The sequence below is a fragment of the Ceratotherium simum genome, chromosome 7 (genome assembly GCF_057802395.1).
Source record: "Ceratotherium simum simum isolate JZ-2026a chromosome 7, ASM5780239v1, whole genome shotgun sequence".
Classification (NCBI taxonomy): Eukaryota; Metazoa; Chordata; class Mammalia; order Perissodactyla; family Rhinocerotidae; genus Ceratotherium; species Ceratotherium simum.
This window is the reverse complement of record NC_141906.1, coordinates 38,625,552-38,646,673: the sequence shown is the minus strand read 5'-3', so window position 1 is coordinate 38,646,673 and position 21,122 is coordinate 38,625,552. Positions and strand designations below refer to the sequence as shown.

Here is a 21,122-nt window from a genome sequence, read left to right as displayed (position 1 = left end):
TTATGGGCAAAAATCCAACTGGGAGGGAGACCCAATATCAAAAGAATATTTGGTGGGTCCCAAACGGAGCTGCTAAACTGAACAGAAAACCCAGAACTACCCTACTTGATTACTTGTATTTACTACCTTTTTTTGATGGCTTAATTTAGGTTGTAGAATTAGATCTGGTTTCAGTTTTAGGGTTAATTATAGCTCTAGCTCTCTTAATCTTCATCCTTCCTCAACCCAAGGCACTTGGCACAGCTTTCAAATTTAATGAAAAAATAATAACTTTTTCATCCACCTTTTCTATTTTCTTTGCTCTTTCCCACATCTCTATGAAGCTTCCAGTAGTATTCTCTTGGTTTAGAGTTGTTGTTATTGCAAGGAATCTGCACATTTTTTCCATAGTTTCACTAATTGAAATGTTTAATGCTTTCTATAAGGACATGGAGAATTACTCACTAAAGACAAAAACCTCAAATCTTATTTTTTTCACATACTTACATAACCACGTGCACATGCACACATATATCCTTACCTTTCACCAGGCACTGCAAATCATTAAAGATATAGTAATAAACATATGTAGGAAGTTGTAAGGTTAATAGAATTCATTACTTCTATTATTACTAGGTTGTAATTTAACAGCTATCTTTTACTGACGACTTGCTTTATGCCAGATTCAAGGTTATTTCTATAACACGACACTCATACCTAGCATTTTGATGCTTGAATGAGAAAGAAACATGGGCCAGAAGTTAAGAACAGCTCCAGAAAAACCCATAGTACTAAATCATCCATGTGATATTGGTATAAAGATAGACAAATCAATGAACAAAATTCAGAGTCCAGAAATAAGCCTACACATACATGGACAACCGACTTGGACAAAAACACAAAGGCAATACAGTGGAGAAAGGACAGGCTTTTCAACAAATGGTGCTAAAACAACTGAATACCCATATACAAAAAAAACGAACTTGGATGCATACCTCATACCATATTCAAAAAATTAACTCAAAATGGATCATAGACTTCAATGTAAAACCTAAAACTATTCAACATATAAAAGAAAACATAGGAGAAAATCTTTGTGACTTGCTGTTAATCAAAGATTTCTTAGATATGATACTAAAAGCATAATCCATACAAGAAAAAATTGATAAACATTTTTGCTCTACAAAGACATTGTTAGAGGAGTGAAAAAACAAGCCGCAACTGGGAAAAATTTTCGCAGACAGAAATCTGAGAAAGAACTAGTATCCAGAATATATAAAGAGCTCTTAAAACTCAACAATAAGAAAATGATCCAATTTTAAAAAGTGGACAAAAGATCTGAACAGTCACTTCACCAAAGGAAAATATACAAATGGCAAATACATATATGAAAAGATGCTCAAAATAATTTTTCATTAAGAAAAGGTAAATTAAAACCACAGTAAGATACCACTACATATCTATTAGAATTATTAAAATCAAAAAACCTGACAATATCAAATGCTGACAAAATAAGGAGCAACAAAAACACTCATCCATTGCTGGTGGGAATGCAAATTGGTATAGTAACTTTGGAAGTCACTTTAGCAGTTTCCTACAAAGTTCAACATACTCTTGGTGTATGACCCAGCAATCCTACTCCTGAGTATTTACCCAAGTAAACTGAAAACTTATGTTCACACAAAAACTTGTACATGAGCTTTATTCATAATCACCAAAAAATGGATACAATCAAAATGTCCTTCAACAGGTTAGTGGATAATCAAACTATGGAATACTATGGAATTCTACATCCAATGGAATACTACTCAACAACAAGAAAGAAATAACCACTAATACACATGAATGAATCTCAAAATAATTATGCTGGGTGAAAGAAGCCAGATCTACAAAAGTACATACTGTATGATTCCATTTATATAAAACTCTAGGAAATGCAAATTAATCTATAGTGACAGAAAGCAGATCAGTGTTTGCTTGGGGAAGAGGCAATGGGGAGAAGTGGAAGGGAGAGATTACAAAAGGAACCAAGGAAACTTTTGGGGTGATGGATATATTCACTATCTTGATTGTAGTGATGCTTTCATAGGTGTATACATAACAGAATTCAACAGTTTTTACTATACAAATATGTGTAAATAATTTATTGTATCCATATTATACCTTGATAAAACTGTTCTAAAAAATAAAAATAAAGTGGGCCTGAGTTGATAAAGATTGTAGGTACATGGTACAAGAAAACCACACTCAAAAGCTTCAAAGAAATTCCACAGACAGGGGCCGGCCCCGTGGCTTAGCGGTTAAGTGCCCGCGCTCCGCTACTGGCGGCCCAGGTTCGGATCCCAGGCGCGTACCGACGCACCCCTTCTCTGGCCATGCTGAGGCCGCGTCCCACATACAGCAACTAGAAGGCTGTGCAACTATGACATACAACTATCTACTGGGGCTTTGGGGGGAAAAAAACAAAGGAGGAGGATTGGCAATAGATGTTAGCTCAGAGCCGGTCTTCCTCAGCAAAAAGAGGAGGATTGGCATGGATGTTCGCTCAGGGCTGATCTTCCTCACAAAAAAAAAAAAAAAAAAGAAAAAAGAAATTCCACAGACAAAATTCTAAGGAACATGAACTCACAAACAAAAATTACATGGCAATTTAATGAACGATTAGGTCCTTGCCTCCTGTCAAGCCTCATTTGCAACTTTTAGCCTACACTCCTACTTTATGATTCATGCAGTTCTGAACCACATGCAGTTCCTCAAACACACAAAGTGTTATCTTAGAACTCCTTCTCCTTCAAGTGTTGGCATAAAAAAAGTGTTTCCTCCAAAAAAATAAAAGTTTTCCCTGACCTCTATATAAATTCTCTCCCCCTAAGTTTCTTTCATAACTCTTACCATCACATCTATATTAATGTTTCTCCTCCATAACTTGCAAATAGGAAGACTTGGGCACTTTTTCTGTACCTTTTTTTACTGTACCTTATATATAACATGTGATACAATATAATGATAATTAATAATAATTATGTTTGTACATACGTCTTTCCACAATACTATAAGCTCCTTGAAGGCAAGGACTGTGTTTTTTCATCTTTGTAATCTTGACACTAATCATAGCACTTGGAACATGGTAAGTATACAGGAAGTTGAATGAAAAAACAACCAAATGAACAAATGGATTCCTTGAGGACCTGACTTGAATGAGCTAGAGGTGTTCGATAATAAGTATTACATTTAATTCAAATGTAAATATCAAAATTTGTTTCAAAACCCATGGGACTCCTTTTGATTACTCCTTTTTAATCACACAATATTTCTCAACAGGTACTGGCATTTGGGGCGACAATTCTTCATTGTGCACCACTGTTCTGAGCACTGTAGAACATTTAGCATTCCTGGACCTGACCTCACTAAATATTAGTGATGGTCTCCAGTCATTTCGAAATGTCCCTCCCCACCAGAAAAGGGACAATACTACCTCCCAGTTGAGAATCACTGCTTGAGAAGAGCTGATATACTGTCAAATGTTAATTCAGCTTGAAAATTGCCATTCCATCAGCAAATAATTCTATTAAATCTTCAGAGATTTCTAAATATAAGGGAGTACATACAAAACTTTAAAAACAAAACAAAGGAGCAAAGTGGATATGGATACCTCTTAGCCACATCACTGGGTTTCTCCCCCGCTTTGTTGGTAATATTACTGTCTGCTCCCATTTTAATTATCCACTGCAAACACTCTATGTGGCCTTGTCCAGCAGCTGTAAAAAGTAATAATAATAACCAGAAAATACACAAAAAAGTTATTGTTACTAGTAACAATTTTCTAAAATTTTGGACAGTACCATTAGAGAGTACTTTCATAAGTACTGATCCTAGCAATAACCAACAAAAGTAGGTTGGGCAGATGTTACTTTCTCTATTTCATTTATTCATTCATTAGACAAACATCTAATCAAATATCTACTGTGCTCAGCCCCTATACAGAAAATTCTATATACAGATATAAAAGTTGAAGCTCAAAGAGGTTATTTATTTAACATCACACACGTAGAAAGTAATAGATTTGAAACTAGAATCTAGGTTTTTCTAATCCTTATCCAGTGCTCGTCTGCTATCTATACAGCTCCTAACCAATCTTGTATCAGACCAGAATGTGAGCACAATCCAGCCATAGGGACCCACAATGACTTCAAAAATCTTGTGCCATCTTACAGCTTATTCCTCTGACCCTCACAACTCAAAATTTATAGGCCCTTCATTGATTACCTAAACTGTTAACCATCTTTTTCTAGATCTTGTCCTTAAAACACATGCACTCAATATTAATTTTCACCTCCACAACTCTGCTTACATGTTTTCTCACCTAGTGCCCATCACTCAACTATGTGCTCATCTAACTTCTACCCATCCTTCTAGGTCCAACTCAAGACTTAGGGAAACTGTGGGGAAAAAACTTAGTAGACTTAAAAGATCTGAGTTTATGTCTACTAAACCATGAGACTAGAGGACAGAACAGAGTTTAGCAAGTGGCTGGCACACATAGACCCTCAAGAAATATCTATAGAGTTGATGAGTGAATGAATTAATGAAAAAAATGAATGAAATCTCAGCTCTGCTCTTACTAGCTATGTAACCTCAGTCAAGAAACCTGATCCCTCTGGACCTCAATTTCCTCATCTTTTACAGAGTTGATTTCATACTTACAAGGAGAGTACACTGCTGCTTCATAAAATTACCATAAAGATTAAGTGTGATGACAGTTTTGCACCCTATTGAGTGTCATAGAAACATAAGGTATTATTTCTGAATTCCCATGAACACTTCCTCAATAATTTAACCCCTAGCAACTTCTTCTGTTCCCGAATTCCTACTCCTGAATTCCTATTGTATGTATTTTAACAACCAAATACTTTTTGCCATTAATTACATCCTGACTTATAAAAGTCTCTAGTTGTTGGGGCCGGCCCGGTGGCATACCAGTTAAGTTTGCACACTCTGCTTCGGCAGCCCAGGGTTCGCAGGTTTGGATCCTGGGCGTGGACGGACACACGGCTTGTCAAGCCATGCTGTGGTGGTGTCCCATATAAAGTAGAGGAAGATGGGCACGGATGTTAGCCCAGGGCCAATCTTCCTCAGCAAAAAGAGGAGGATTGGCATCAGATGTTAGCTCAGGGCTAATCTTTCTCACAAAAAAAAAATCTTAAGCACTCTATATACTATATAAGGTAGACTGATATTCTGTAGGGTATCAGGAAAAGTTTTATATTTTCATGTGTTTCTGATGGATAATTATTTTAAAAGATAAATAACTCAATGACAATTGTGTTAGAACTGAAAATGAAGTAGGAATCATAACTCACCTTTATGCATAGGAGTTGATCCATTATTATCACGTTCATTAACATTAATTACTCCATCTTCTATTAATTTCTTAAGCATTTCCAAATCACCCTTAAAGGCAGCCACATGACCTGGAAATGCTAAAGCTATGAAAAAAAAATTCAGCATTTCAGTAAATACATAAGTTCATTCTTTTTCCCTGCCTTAAACAGTCACACATTTCAAGTTTCAACATTAACCCAAGTATGAGAATGTTATATTGGAATTAGTTCAGTTGATGCAATGACAAGTAATAAAAAGAGAATCATAAAGTAAGAGTATTATTAACTGTGTAGCCCTTCCACCCTCAGGACTTCCAACACGCCAGGAGTAGTATTGTACCAGAACTATTCTTAGCCATATTCCCTTTTCCCTCATGCCACCACAAAACACAAGGAGATGGTCATTTTCAACTCTTTATATAAAGACATACTTGGTGTCAAGTCCTGAATTTACACACCACTCTCTCTATTTGCAAGGAAGTAAAGAAAGCAAAATAAACTGGAAGCAGATAAAGTATATGCGTGTTTGTATACACATACAAATACATATATATGTGTGAATGTACCTGACCTAGTGTCTAGCACATAGTAGATACTTGATAAAATGTTTTTAATGATAATAACTACATATATTGAGCCCTTACTGAATGTCAGGCACAATAGTAAGCATTTGTAAGGATTGCCTCATTTAATCCTCTTAACAACTCTGAAATAGAGCTATTCTCATTTTTTCATATGGAAAGGAAACAACCTAGACCAGCCAAAGAGTATTTTAAAAAGAACAAAGTTGGAGACTTACACTACCTGATTCTAAGTCTTACCATAAAGCTACAGTAATCAAGACAGTATAGTATTGTCAAATAAACAGACATATCAATAAGACAGAATGCAGAGGCCAGAAATACAGCCATACACATACACGCCACTGATTTTTGACAAAGCTGCCAAGATATTTCATTGGGAAAAACGAAGTCTTTCCAAAAAAATTGTGGTAGGACAAGTGGCTATATGTAAAAAAAAGAAACAAAAATTTTTAAATCAATACTTTATTTCACTCAATATGTAAAATTTAACTTGATGGAGATAAAGATCTGAATTAAAAAGCCAAAACTGTAAAACTTCTGAAAACATACAAGAATATCTTGCTGATCTTGGCGTAGGCAAATATTTCACAGATAGGACACAAAAAACATGACCTGTAAAAGAAAATGATAAATTGTGCTTTGTCAAAATTTAAAACTTTGACTCTTTGAAAGACACTGCTAGCCAAAACAGGCTAGCTTCAAAATGGCAGAAAATATTTGCAATACATACATCTGATGAAACATAAAAAACTGTCAAAATTCAATAATTAGTAGAGAAACATCCCAACTTAAAAAATGGACAAAAGAATTGAACAGACACTTCATAAAAAAAGATATATAGGGGCCGGCCTGGTGGCATAGTGGTTAAGTTCACGTGCTCCACTTCAGAGGCCTGGGGTTGGCAGGTTCGGATCCTGGCCGCGGACCTACACACCACTCATCAAGCCATGCTGTGGCGGCCACCCATGCACAAAATGGAGGAAGACTGGCATAGATGTTAGCTCAGGGACAATCTTCCTCAAGCAAAAAGAGGATGATTGGCAACAGATGTTAGCTCAGGGCTAATCTTCCTCACAATAAAAACAAAAAAGAAGAAGAAGATATACAAATGTCCATATGAAAAGATGCTCAATATCATGAGTTCTCAGGAAAATGCAGATTAAAACCACAATAAGATAACACTACTGCATCCATTAGAGTGGCTAAAATAAAACAGACTGACTATATCAAGTGTTGGCAATTCCATGGATCAAATGGAATTCTAACACATATCTAGTGGGGATGTAAAGTGATACAACTGCTTTGGGAAACGGTTTGACAACTTCTTAAAGTTAAACACACACCCTCCATAGTTATTTACCAATATTATTATTTATTTACCAATAAAAATGCAAACATATGTCTAGGTAAATGTTTAGAGTAGCTTTATTAATAATAGCCCAAAATTCAAAACAATCCAAATGCTCACCAGCATGAATTGATAAACAAAATATGGTACATCCGTACAGTGGAATACTACTCAGCAATAAAAGGGAATGAACTACTAATATATACATAACATGGATGAACCTCAAAATGGTTCCATTAGAATTTTCAAACTAATCTATAGTGACAGAAAGCAAATCTGTGGTTGTGTGGGTGAAAGTAGGGATGAAGTGCAAGGGGGTAAGAAAAAACCTTCAAGGTGATGAAAATGTTTTGTCTCTTGATTGTGGTGGTGGTTTCATGAGTGTATACATATGTCAAAACTCATCAAATTGCAAACTTTAAATGAATACAGTTTATTGTATGTAAATCATACTTTAATAAAGTTTTTTTTTAAGAAAAAAAAAGGACATCATAATCAAAATGAAAAAACAAGCACAGTGTGAGAGAAAATTTCTATATCAGATAAAATTAATAAAAGATTGGTATCAAGACTCTATAAAGAGGGCCGGCCCCGTGGCTTAGCGGTTGAGTGCTCGCGCTCCGCTGCTGGCGGCCTGGGTTCGGATCCCGGGCACACAACGAGGCACCACTTCTCCAGCCATGCTGAGGCCGCGTCCCACATACAGCAACTAGAAGGATGTGTAGCTATGACATACAACTATCTACTGGGGCTTTGGGGGAAAAAATAAATAAATAAAATTATTAAAAAAAAAAAAGACTATAAAGAATTCGAATTATTTAGAAAAGGACAGAGAACATATTTTTAAAAAGGGAGAAAGGTATAGGCAGGGAATTCATAGAAGACAAAACCAGAATAGGCAATAACTTTACAAAAGGATGTTCAACCTCATTAGTAATCAAGAAAACACAAATCAAAACAAATTAAACCTACCCAACCAATTGGCAAAAATTTTAAAGTCTGACAACACTGAATATTATTTCTCTAAACTCTCACCATGCACTACTGATGAGAGTGTAAATTTCTACAACCTCTTTGATGAAGAATGTAGTAATACCTATTTATACTGAAGATGGGCATATTCCACCAAGAAAAACCCAAAATACAGTTTCCCAACTATTTACCAAACTCTCATGTTCAGAGAAGATAGACAGTACTTTAAGAAGCATCATCCAACGATCCCAGTGTGCCATACAAATATCATTTTCTATGTGGACTATGTGTGAGAAAAGTAGGGCAGCACTTCTCTCAAGAAACTCTTATACATGTACATAAGGAGACATGTACAAGAACAGCCATTACCACATTGACTGTAATGGTGAAAAACTGTAAACAATCTGTCAAATTGGAGAATGGATAAAAAAAATGATTCTTATAAAATGCAATACTATACCAACACTTAAAAAGAATAAACTAGGACATATCTATCAACTTAATAAATCTCAAAAACATAGTATTTCACGAAAAAAGCAAGTCAGAAGGATACAAACTGTTTTAGGCCATTTTTATGAAGTTTTAAAAGAAGTTTCAAACACTGCTAGCTGTCCACTAAAATTTCCTTCCTTCAACAGTAAGAGACTTGCAGCTGAGATGAGGCTTCTCAGCGAGGTTCTGAATCCTCCAGGCTTTCTTGCAGCTAGATATGGCCATGTGACTCAACTCTTGCCAATGGAATGTTAGCAAAAGTGATAAGTGCAAATTAGACACTGAAAATCTCTGGTCCTAGGCTTATACTCTTGTTCCCTCCCCACCTCCTGCTGGATCAGCAACAACTACAGAGAGCTAGTTGGGAAGACAGCAGGTCCCTGAATGACTGCATGGAACAGATTCACTCTCCAACCCCAGGCTGTCATATAAAAGAAAGAAACTTCTATATCATTTAAGCCGCTGAATTTTAGGATTTCTTAGTTATAACAGTTTAGTCTCTTACTCTAAAAATGCACAAAACATGGGCCTGGCCCCATGGTGTAGTGGTTAAGTCTGGCACACTCTACTTCGGTGGCCCGGGTTCACAGGTTTGGATCCCGAGTATGGACCTACACCACTTGTCAAGCCATACTGTGGCAGCAACCCATATACAAAACAGAGGAAGACTGGCACAGATGTTAGCTCAGGGCTAATCTTCCTCAGGCACAAAAAGGGGAAGATTGGCAATAGATGTTAGCTCAGAGCAAATCTTCCTCATCAAAAAAAAAAAAGCACAATACTGCATATTTTCGTGAGTACATATATATACTAAGATATAAAACCACAGAATAGAATTATAAATCCAAAACAATAGTTACCTCTGAGGAGGAAAAAAAGAGGGAATGAATGGTATTAGGGAGAGAGATCCAAGAAGCTTCAACTGTATCTATAATATTTTATTCTTAAATTCAGTGATATAAAGAGTGTTAATTACATCAATCTCTATATATTTCTGCCTAAAATATTTCATAATAAAGAAAAGAATCTGGATGAATGTGTGGACAATGATATATAACATATTTTAATATAATATTTGCCTTAAAACTTCTTTATTTTCCTTTTCCGTTTATTCCACTTATTAAATGCTAAAATATTTCAGGTTTATTACTTACTTTCCTGATCTTTTGGATCATTTCCTTCATACTCAGCCCCCTGGATAAACTGTAAAATGTTCTGCTTAAAGAACCTCTGGGCCAGGTCCAATACATTTTCTCCATTGTCATTGAAAGCTTTTAAAGCTTGTGTTGCACTGCTCATTCTACTGAGTAGGAATTTAAAACAGTGAAGGTGGCCTTCCATGGCTGCTAAGTGAACTAAAAGTGAGAGAAAAAAAATTTTTAATTTTAAATTGACAAAAAAATAACTTGAAATAAAAGTAACACATTGGCTCTAATCCTCATAGGGAGATGACTATCCCTGCCCTATATAACCAGGACTTACTCTGAGCAAACATAGACCTTTTTTCCAGCCTACCTCTCCTTACTCAGTCAGCCTTCTGGTCATGTCAAAGCAATAGACAAAATGGTCGAATAGTTACACTTACCATGACTATAGAAAGGCCAGACGAGAGTCACCAAAGAGCAGGCCCTAGAAAATTTTCTTAGAACATGAAATCCCAATTATGTAGTTTATAATTACATGAGAAAATGCTTGCCATGTAAGATAGATGATAGATGAGATAGATTTATTTTAATATTTTGAAAAAAAGTAGAATAAACCAAAATAGTCATCATGCAAATATGAATGATGTTATTTTTATCACTATGTATTTTGTCACTTTTCCATAAACATTTATTATTTTTATTATAAACAAGAAGACCGGATCAAAACTACAGACTAAGTACACATACTACCTCACCATTTCTACTCTAAATCCTTGAAAATAATAGAAAAGATACTTTTTAAAGTCATAAAGGACTAGAAAAACAAACAAGAACATCATGAAGGACAAGAAATGTTAAGGAGTCCCTGAAAGAAAATATATTGAATCAGACTGAGGGAGAGTCACAATCCAAAATCTGCAAAAAAGTAGGAATGGTTCTGGGGTATTACAAGCTTAGAGGTAATGATTACAAAAAAATAAGAGAGGCTTTACACCTTTTGAGAAGTGACTATTTCGGAAATAGCCCAATCAACACACAAATCTTGACTCTGGAGAAGCAGGGCAGTGCCCAAGAGGCCAGTATAACTCAGAAGAAACAAGAAGTCACAATGCTCAAAAGATAAGCGGCTGATACCTGCCACTCTGCATTTTCTCAGCCAAATATCCCACTAAACTCCCCGCTCCCTGAAACTTCAGACTCCTCTAACTGCTTATTCATCATGTACTACTTACATGTTTTATAGGCATTTCGAACTTACGTCAAAAAGTAAACTCCTTAGGGGCCGGCCCCATGGCATAGTGGTTAAGTTCACACGCTCTGCTTCAGCGGCCTGGGCTTTGCAGGTTCAGATCCCAGGTGAGGACCTACACACCACTTATCAAGCCATGCTGTGGCAGGCATCCCACACATAAAGTAGAGGAAGATGGGCAGGGATGTTAGCCCAGGGCCAATCTCCCTCAGCTAAAAGAGGAGGATTGGCAACAGATGTTAGCTCAGGGCTAATCTTCCTCACCAAAAAAAAAAAAACGTGAATGCTTCTTGCATGCATTTTCCTTACATAGTCTTTCCCATTCTCAGTTAATGGAAACTCTCTCCTTTCCATGTAGTTCAGGCCAAAAACACTGGAGCCAACCTTGAATCCCCTTTCTGCCACTCTCCACATCTAATCAATCAGCAAATCTTATTGGTTCTATCTCTAAAATATACACAGACCACAATTTCTTGTCACTATCTTTGCTGCCTCTACTCTGGTCCAACCAAATTATGGCCTAAATTATTGCATCAGACTCCTAATTGCTCTATTTCTGCCCTTGCCACCCCCACACCCTCAATGCAATCTATTACAAACATAACAGCCAAAATGATGCTTTTAAACATAGTCAGATCACGTCACTCCTGTGTTCAAAATCCTTCAGTGGCTCCTCTTACCTCTCTGATCTCATCATCTATTACTCACCCCCTCACTTCTGTTCCAACCACACTGACTCGCTGTTACTACTTGCTGTTACTCAAATACACCAGGAGCAGCCCTGCCTCAGGAGGTTTACCCTTGCTCTTCCTGAAATGTCCTTCCCCCAGGTTATCCACAAGACTTGCTCCCTCAACTCCTTCAGGTCTTTACCCAGTTGTTACCTCTTCAGTGAAGGCTTCCCTGACCACCCTATTTTAAACTTCATCCCCTCTACCACTCTACTCCCCTTTCCTATTTTATCCAAACACATATCCCTATTTAATATATATTTCGTTCATTCATTTGATTATAGTCTGTCTCCCCCCTTCACCACCACAGGAAGGCAGAAACTTTTGTCTGTTTTATTTGCTGTGACATCCCCACACCTAGAAGAGGGATTGACACATAGTAGATGCTCAATAAATAAATGGTGAATTAATAATTTTTTAAGAGAGAGGTTTGAACACAAGCAGTCTAGTCCTGAGGCCATATTCTCAACCTCTATACTATAATATTAAAACACATATTTTACATGATTATAAAAATAATTATACACGTTTAAAGAAATAAAAGTTGGACCATTTTTTTAATGAGCAGGCTATAAGAGATTAACAAAAATGATCAGGCATATTTAATAAATAACTAAATAAAAATGAAATTGCCCCCTACCTTGTATTACAGAAAAGTCAGTTCCAGGTGAGTGGGAGATCTAAATATGAAAGTAAAATAATAAAATTTCTAGAAGAAAATATAAAAGAATGTCTTCATGACCGTAGAGTAGGGAAAGATTTTTTTAACAGGATTCAGAAAGCACTAACCATAAAGATAGAGCTTATTAAACTGGACTACATTAAAATTAAAACTTCTATTCATCGAAAGATATCTTAAAAGAATGAAATGGCAAGCTATTGAATGGAAAAGATATTTAAATGAAAAAGATATATGCAGCGCATGTAAGTGACAAAGAACTTGCATCTAGAATATATAAAGAACCCCTACAATTTAATTAAAAAAAGACAACTCAATTAAAAATAGGCAAAAGATTTGAACTGGCACTTCACAAAAGAGAATAACCAAATGGTCATTAAACATACGAAATGACACTCTAACATCTTTAGTCATCAGAGAAAATGCAAATTAAAATAACAGTGAGATATTACTATACACCCAAAAGAATGAATAAAACTAAAAAAACTAATAATATCAAGTGTTAATGAGAAAGCAGAGCAACTGAAAGTCTTAAAACACCGCTCGTGGGTGTATAAATTGGTAACAACCACTTGGAAAATCAAAAGAAGGCAGACACAAAAGAATACCAGTGTATTATTTTATTCTATAGAGTTCAGAAAGAGAAAAATACTAATTTTTATGTTAGAAGTCAAGATAGTGATCAACTTTGGAGGTTGGTAGTAACCCGAAAGAGGACATGAAGGAGACTATTCTATTTCTTGATCCAGCTAACAGTTACAGAGAAGTGTTCATTTGTGAAAATTTAATGAGCTGTACATTTGAAATTGAACACTTTTCCGTATGCATGTCATGCTTCAATTTAAAAATTTATTTAAAAAAAAAAGAATGAGAGCCAAATAGTCATTTCCAGAAACACAAAAACTGAGAGAGTTCACACCAACAGATCTTTACTAAATGAACACTAAAGGATATACTTCAGATAGAAGCAAAAACGATCCCAGAAAGTAGTGTAAAAGGACGGAAGATGAGGCCTGGGAGGTAGGTAAGAGGCAAATTATGAAGGTGCAGCATGCCAAGCTATGGAATCAGAGTTCCTTATGGATCCAGGGAGTTTTTAAGCAGCAAAGTGATCTGATCAAACTTGTTCATATAATTCTGCCTGGACTTCTCCGTTTGTTTGCTGCTTAAGATTCCTTTAAGACATAACTCAAGTATTATTTTCAGTAACTCTCACTCCAATCTCACTGTGATCTATCCCTCTTCTGAGCTTCTACAGCACATCTTAGAAGAAGATAGGGTGTTTACAGTACAGGTTTCAACTGGCCAGTTGATTGCAGACTAGACAACTGCAGTCAGAAAATTAACTCAAATACACTAGTGTCCACAATTTATACTATTTTTTTTAAAGTAGTCTATGGGACAGAGAGATATGAAGTTAAAAAATAACAACACTAGACAGTAGATGAAGGAAACAGCTGGTAGGAAGAGTAAATCCAAGCTTAACCTTCTCAATTTCTCTTTTGCTGATATGGTTCCAGAAAAGAAATCAATCATATGACACATACATAACATAGGCTTAAAAATGTTCCTGTCAACATATTTACTACTTTAGTTTTGTGAGGGGACTATTAGACTGATGACAGTTTAAATTTCTTAAACCTGATCAAACATTTTAAAAGTTTACATTAATGAAAAACAAAATATTTGCTTTTATGACTACCTGGAAGGTTTCCATTGTAGTCCACATCTTCGATGCCACATCCCCACTTAACTAGAAGTTGCAAACAGCCAAGCCGCCCATGAAAAGCTGCATAATGTACAGGTTTCCATTCTCTCTTATCAGTCACGCTGGGATCCTAGAGGTAACATTCACCAAGACTCAATTTCTTTCCCTTTTGTAGGGGAAACACTAAGTCTAGCAGCTTAATTCTGCAAATGAGAATTGGAGGCTATTCTTAAAATTATAAGGCAAACACTAAATATAAGAGAAAATTTACTGCAACCACTGATTTGAACATATGAGCTAATAAGATATGACAGAAGTTTAAAAAATAGTCTTTTTTAAAAGAATATAACCAGTCACATCAAAATAGCTTTAAAAAGGAACTTAACTTACAACTAGAATATACAACTATGTACTCGGATTTGGGGGAAGGAAAAAAAAGAGAGAGGAAGATTGGCAACAGATGTTAGCTCAGGGTGAATCTGTCCCAGCAAAAAAAAAAGGAACTTAACTAGTTATTCTACTGGTCACAAGTTCCTGACCAATAAAATGAAAGGGATGAATTCAAATGATCAAATTATATCCTTGAGAATATAAACGAAGAGTTAATGAAAAAACATTTAATAGGCTTTTTTTTACCATTTCTCTAACTATAGAAACACCAACTCTTAACATGATGTCTTCAAATAGGTAGTTCTCTTCTTATAAGAAATTATTTTTTACAACTACTGGGTAATATTAAAAATAAACATCATAATAAATGAAATTTCTGGATATATAAATCACTTTCTAAATTAGTGTATGAAACAAGTAAAAATAAACATCATAATAAATGAAATTTCTGGATATGTAAATCACTTTCTAAATTAGTGTATGAAATAAGTGTTACAAAAGAAAGACCCAGGTAAACACAGAGAAATTCAGAAAGATTTACAATCACTGGTTAAGATATGTTTAGAAGATTCAGAATCTTCCCAGTTAAACTCTGAACTGACATGAAGAACCCATAGCCTCTGAAATATTTTGTACTACTAAACTGGTTTTTTTAAAGATTTATCTAAATTATTACTCCCATGTTTAAAGATGGAAAAGCTAAACCGAGAGATCAAATTACTTCCTCAGTCACATAAAGGATTTAAAAAGTCAGGAAGAGAAAACCAGACTACCAAATGCTATTCCATCTATATGATTATACATTCTGACATATTAACAGGAATCTCTCACCACTCCACTTCGGAGCATTATTTGTAAAGTGAAAGAATGTCCGTGTGTTGCAGCAAGGTGTAAAGGGGTGCATCCCCGATCATCTTGAGCTGCCAAATTTGCTCCATTGATTATAAGAGCCTAAAAATAGAGAAATAAGAATGAATTTACATGAATGCAGGTATAGATTATTTAAAGGCAAGCAATTTATTAACCTATAGCTAAATTATTACATATATTCTTATATATGTACCATAGACAAAGGGTGAGAAATTCTTAGCTAATCCTAAGAAAACGCTTGAAATCCTTTTTACCATTGCCTAGGAAATATTTATAATACTTGATTTCACATTCTGATTTGAGCATGTACATACGATTTATAAGACACACTTTACATGAGCATAGATTAATAACTACTAAGTTAAATACTTTAATGCTAAGCTAATAAAACTGAAATTTAAACTTCTGCTATTTCAAAAGCAGAATCTTTTATTAACTAGGTTTTGAATACAACAAAAGGATTTCATTATTAAAGTAACTAGTTCTAAGCTCCAAATCAAACTTTTAACTGCATCTGAGGAGATTCTAACTGACTTTACAACTGGCCCAGTTTCTCTATATGGGTTATATCATATACACAGAATGCCCCTCTACATAATATACAGAGTAATTGGTTTAAAGGAATTATTAGTTAATATTTTTAATCCTTTCTCCCTCAGCCTTTTTTCTTTTTTAACCAGCCTATATTTGCCAGTATCTTAGCAAATTTTACTCAGTCATAATTCCTATTAAGAATTTTAGGAAAAATAGTCTCCATGATTTTGTCTGACTCCCAAAACAAACTCAATAATCATCACAATTGAGTATTGTGATATAATGAGTGCTTACTGTGTTTTAAAAGTCACTACAAAGAATATGAAGACATATCAACTTAGGGAATTAGAACATATGTAGAGACAAAGATAATCAACTGTACAAAGCAGTCCTTGATAAGCAACAACTACACAGTACAGTACAAAAAAAGCACCTCAACAGCTCTGAGAAGGAAGAGATCACTTTGAGGAAGAGAAGGACACCCAAGGCAGAGGGATTGGTTTGAACTAACACCTGGAGGAAGGAAAGCATCAAGTAAAGTTCATTTGACCCTGATGTCCCCTAAAGTTACTATTGTATTTTCTCCTTCTTTTCACTGCTTACTTCTCAAATTAATACCTCAATGCCTCAATTTCCAATCCACCTGCAAACTGGGTGCCATTCCTATCACTGCAAAGAAATACAGCCAACCTCCCCCTACAGTGACCTCTCAAGTTCAATGGCATTTCCTTAGGCTTTATTCCCCTTAGTTTTATTCTGTTGCTGATACTCTACCTAACTTCTTAAACTTCTTCCTTCACTTGCACAGCCCTAATGGATTCTGGCTCTCTTATCTCTCTGACTTCCTCCTCTAAATTCTTTGCTCATTTCTCTGCTTCCTCCCATCCCTACTAGCAACATTCTTCAACACTCAATCCTCAATACTCTATACTCTTCTCTTTTATTACTCTTGAAATCTTTGCCTCCAGCCCCCTTTTCAACTGCCTGGACTTTCTGCACCTGAATGACCTATAGGCACCTTACACTCAAAATGAGCCAAACTGAACTCAACATCTTTCCTCCCAAATCTCTCCTGCCTTTCAGATTTCCCTATCTACAGTGTCATAATTATGTCATTCTGACTCAAAACTTTAAATTCTCACTATACTCTGTGAACACCTCCTACGCAAGACCTTTTAAATCATTTCCTTTCTTTCCCACTGCCACCACCTAATTTCACCCTCTATGGTTAGTGATTACACCAAAAGTCTCTAACTGGTATCCTTGCCTCCACAGTCTTTTCATCCTAGTTAATCCTGGATACATCTCGCTAGAATAATTTCCTGAAATACTGCTTTCATTACCTCATTCTCCTGTTAATGTCCATGTGTATGTATATATGTATATAAATATATATATGTAATACATGTATAAAAACTCTCTTTCCTATGCAAATGAATCCAAAATCTTTATTCTATTTCTAAAATATTTTAAAAATCTAGCCTATCCAAACTTAGTTTGTAACAGGCCGCACAACAAACCATCTACACTCAGTCAAACTCATATAATTGTATATTCCCTGAACACGCCTCATTTTTCCTATTCAGGGACTTCATAGAGAATCATAGCATAGAGGTTAATAGGATGAAGTCTAGGTTCAAATCCTGGCTTTGTCACTTACTTAAGCAAGGTACTTAACTTTCTGAATCTGCTTCCTAATCTATAAAAAGGGGAACTCATAAGATTGTTAAGTGAGCTGATGCATGGGAGACCATGATTAACACATAAAAAATGTCCAATAAATGATAATCATTATTTTTATTTGCTCCTGACGTATTCTCTACCTACAGTGCTTCTTCACCTCTTACCTCTTTGAAATCAATCCATTCTTTTAGGCTTAGCTGAAGTTTTATTTCCTCCATTTATGATTCCTCTATCTCCTCCTAAGTTCTACAATTTTTCTCTATATTTTTCATTAGAACCTTAATCATAGACTGTGCTTCACATTGTTTTAAACTCACTGAGTAAAGCTCCTATCACTCCAAACAGAATCTCAGGCTTCTTGCAGGCAGGGACTGTTAGCTTATACGATTTTGTATTCCTCTAAATTCCAGTCTATTTCAATACACTGATTAAGTCTAGTTACTCTAATAAACTAGACCCTGCCACATATTAATATGCCACATATTAATATGTTACTCTGGCCAGGAAATACATTAAATAAGGAATTTTAGGCATGGCAAGCTATAAAGGAGACAATCTGGGCACGACTGTGACATCCCTTAAAATAACCCAAAAGATAGCCAACTACTTCAGAGATAAAAGGATCTTTTGTCTCACACCATTTGTTTAAGTGGATAGTTGATACCAAAATATCTAAGTCACGGAATCCAGTAAGTTCTTGTTTAGAACACAGAAGTAAAATCTATGAGTTTAAATTATTAGAATAAAAGCAATAGCCTAACAGAACTATGCTAAAGTAATTAAACTTACTGAATTTTAAAAAAGTAAATGAAGTTATTACTACCTGCATACAAGCATCCTGACCTCTGATTGCAGCTATGTGAGCTGCTGTCCAACCTCTTGTAGTTGCTTGTGTAATATCAGCTCCATGCCAGAGGAGCCAATGAAGACACTAAATTAAGAAAACAACCATGTTAACAAGCAATAAGGCAAATGTTTTAAACATTTTTTATCTTTTAATTTTAGTCTATCATCATGAAATACTCACTGAAGCCTGAGAAGCATAATAAGTGAATGAGGGGGCCAGGTGTAAGAAAAACCAAAACACAAGCACAGTGATATGGTAACCAACATTTGGCCTTACTGTTGGTAAACAACAGGGAGCAGTGGGAACTGCAGCAAACTGAAGACCACGTTCCTTGTCCATAACGTGCAGATGCTACTCAATCCTAGCCAGTTGTTGCTGTGAGTAGAAGGCCAATCCAAATCTTATGTTTGACCAATACTGTGCAAGCCAAACAAAACATATCTGTGAGCCAAATTCACTCAAGTGCTACCAGTTTGCAACCTCTTCCATAGATTTTTAAACGAGTCCAGAAGCTTTTGTAGCAAAGCAAACACTGTTATTCTGATGATACTCTCTAAAATAATAAGTGGTTTATATAAAAAATGGGAGGGGGGTAGGAGCCAAATGCATCTTCATTTAAGATTTTTTTAAATTAACCTAAGTCTCAATATAATACAGTACTTAGAAGTGTGTGCCACCTATGGTATTATTGTCTTTATATGTTCAAGTTTGTAGATTCCATCTTCAAGAAGTTTCTTTCTTTTTAAAAGAATTGATTATATTATGGAAATACACTGTCACATCATTCACAGCCATATCATTTGTTGAAAAGGCTTATCATTTAGGTGTCGCTTGTCATGGAGGTTAGTGGTCAACAAAATATGGAAAAAAAAGGTCAACTTCACTAATAATCACAGTAAGTCATTCATTTATTCAACAAATATTTATGGAGAGACTATTCTATACTAACACTGTACAAGCACTGGAGAATAAAACTGCTGTAAATATTCATGTACAGGTTTTTTATTTCTTCTAGGTAAACACAGAGAAGTAAGATAGCTAGGACATACTTAAGTATATGTTGATTATATAAGAAGCTGCCAAACTGTTTTCCAAAGTGGCTATACCATTTTACATTTCTCCCAGCAACGTATGAGTTCCAGTTGCTCCATATCCTTGCCAATACTTCACATTGTCATTTTTTTAGTTTTCTGTTTTTGTTTTGCCATTCTAATAGGTTTGTGGTGGCATCTCATTGTGGTTTTAATTTGCATTTCCCTAATGGTTAATGATGTTGAATATCTTTTCATATGCTCAATTGCCATCCACATGTCATCCTTGAGATGGTGTCTACTGAGTTGTGAGAGTCTCATATATTCCGGTTACAAGTTCTTAATCAGATATATGATTTACAAAGATTTTCTCTTATGTTTTCTTCTGGAAGTCTTTTAAGGTTAAGTTTCACATTTGTCTATGATCTGTTTTGAGTATATTTTTACAGATGTTGCCGGGTACAGGTCAAGGTTTATTTTCTTACATATGAATGTCCAATTGTGCCAGCACCATCTAATGAAAATACTATCTATTCTCCATTAGATTATATTTGCATCTTTATCAAAAATCAATTGACAAATCAGTAGGACTTCAGAAATGGCTAAGTGAGGAGCTTGGCAAATCCTCCCCAAGAAGCAATAATAAAACTAGACAAAGCTGTCAAAAACAACCATTTAAAGACTCAGGAAATTGACCAAAGGCATATAACAAAATAAGAAGCATTTATTCAAGAAATTCTACTGAATCTCAGTAAGAACAGGGAGAGTCTGTGGCATATTAACCTCGGACTACAACTATTCCTATCCCCAGCTGCATGGCACAGAAGTTTTACCCAGGTGAACAGCTCTATTGCCCTGCTGGAGGGATTGACTTTATCTGGAGCTGAACATGAGAAATTCCATGCCCAGGCACACTGTCAAAAAACAATTCCAGTTTTCAGTGGCAAACAATCTGAGAAAGCCAACATCAGAACTAGCCTGAAGTCATGATACTGGTTGCGGCAAGCAACAAAACTAAAGATCATCCAGAAAATTAATAGGAAAATCTAAGAAATGAGACAGCTAAAGAGGGCCTTGCTAAGATTCCGCTTATCCCTTGTGCTCTAAAAGGCTGTGTGCATGTACAAGGCTGCTCATACTCAGGGAAGACTGAAGAGGGTCCAACATGAGGCCTTACAAACACATTTGAAAAAGAGAGAGAGAGATCCAGCTCTGATGGCCTAGCCGTTAAAGATTGGTGCGCTCTGCTTTGGCGGCTCAGGTTCAGCTCCTGGGCACAGAACCACACCACTTATCTGTCAGTAGTCATGCTGTGGCAGTGGCTCACATAGGAAAACCAGAAGAACTTACAACTATACACAACTATGTACTGGAGCTTTGGGGAGGAAAAAAAGGAGTAAGATTGGCAACAGATGTTAGCTAAGGGTGAAACTTCCCCTGAAAAAAAAAAAAAGATGTCAGGCTGACTTGTACACTGCTTGGACTTTGAAAACATTCCC

The 21,122-nt window shown here is 35.7% G+C and overlaps 1 protein-coding gene across 1 annotated transcript in view; it reads right to left on the bottom strand.

Annotated features, from left to right (window-relative positions):
- ANKRD42 (ankyrin repeat domain 42) overlaps positions 1 to 21,122 on the bottom strand; it is a gene marked incomplete at its 5' end in the record, with an annotated part of 48,315 nt that overhangs the window by 18,813 nt on the left and 8,380 nt on the right. The window contains 6 exons of the mRNA XM_004434051.3: positions 3,632 to 3,737; positions 5,340 to 5,465; positions 9,911 to 10,111; positions 14,263 to 14,398; positions 15,490 to 15,609; positions 18,569 to 18,676. Of these exons, the coding sequence (XP_004434108.3) occupies positions 3,632 to 3,737; positions 5,340 to 5,465; positions 9,911 to 10,111; positions 14,263 to 14,398; positions 15,490 to 15,609; positions 18,569 to 18,676 (797 nt within the window). The remainder of the gene's footprint in view (positions 1 to 3,631; positions 3,738 to 5,339; positions 5,466 to 9,910; positions 10,112 to 14,262; positions 14,399 to 15,489; positions 15,610 to 18,568; positions 18,677 to 21,122) is intronic.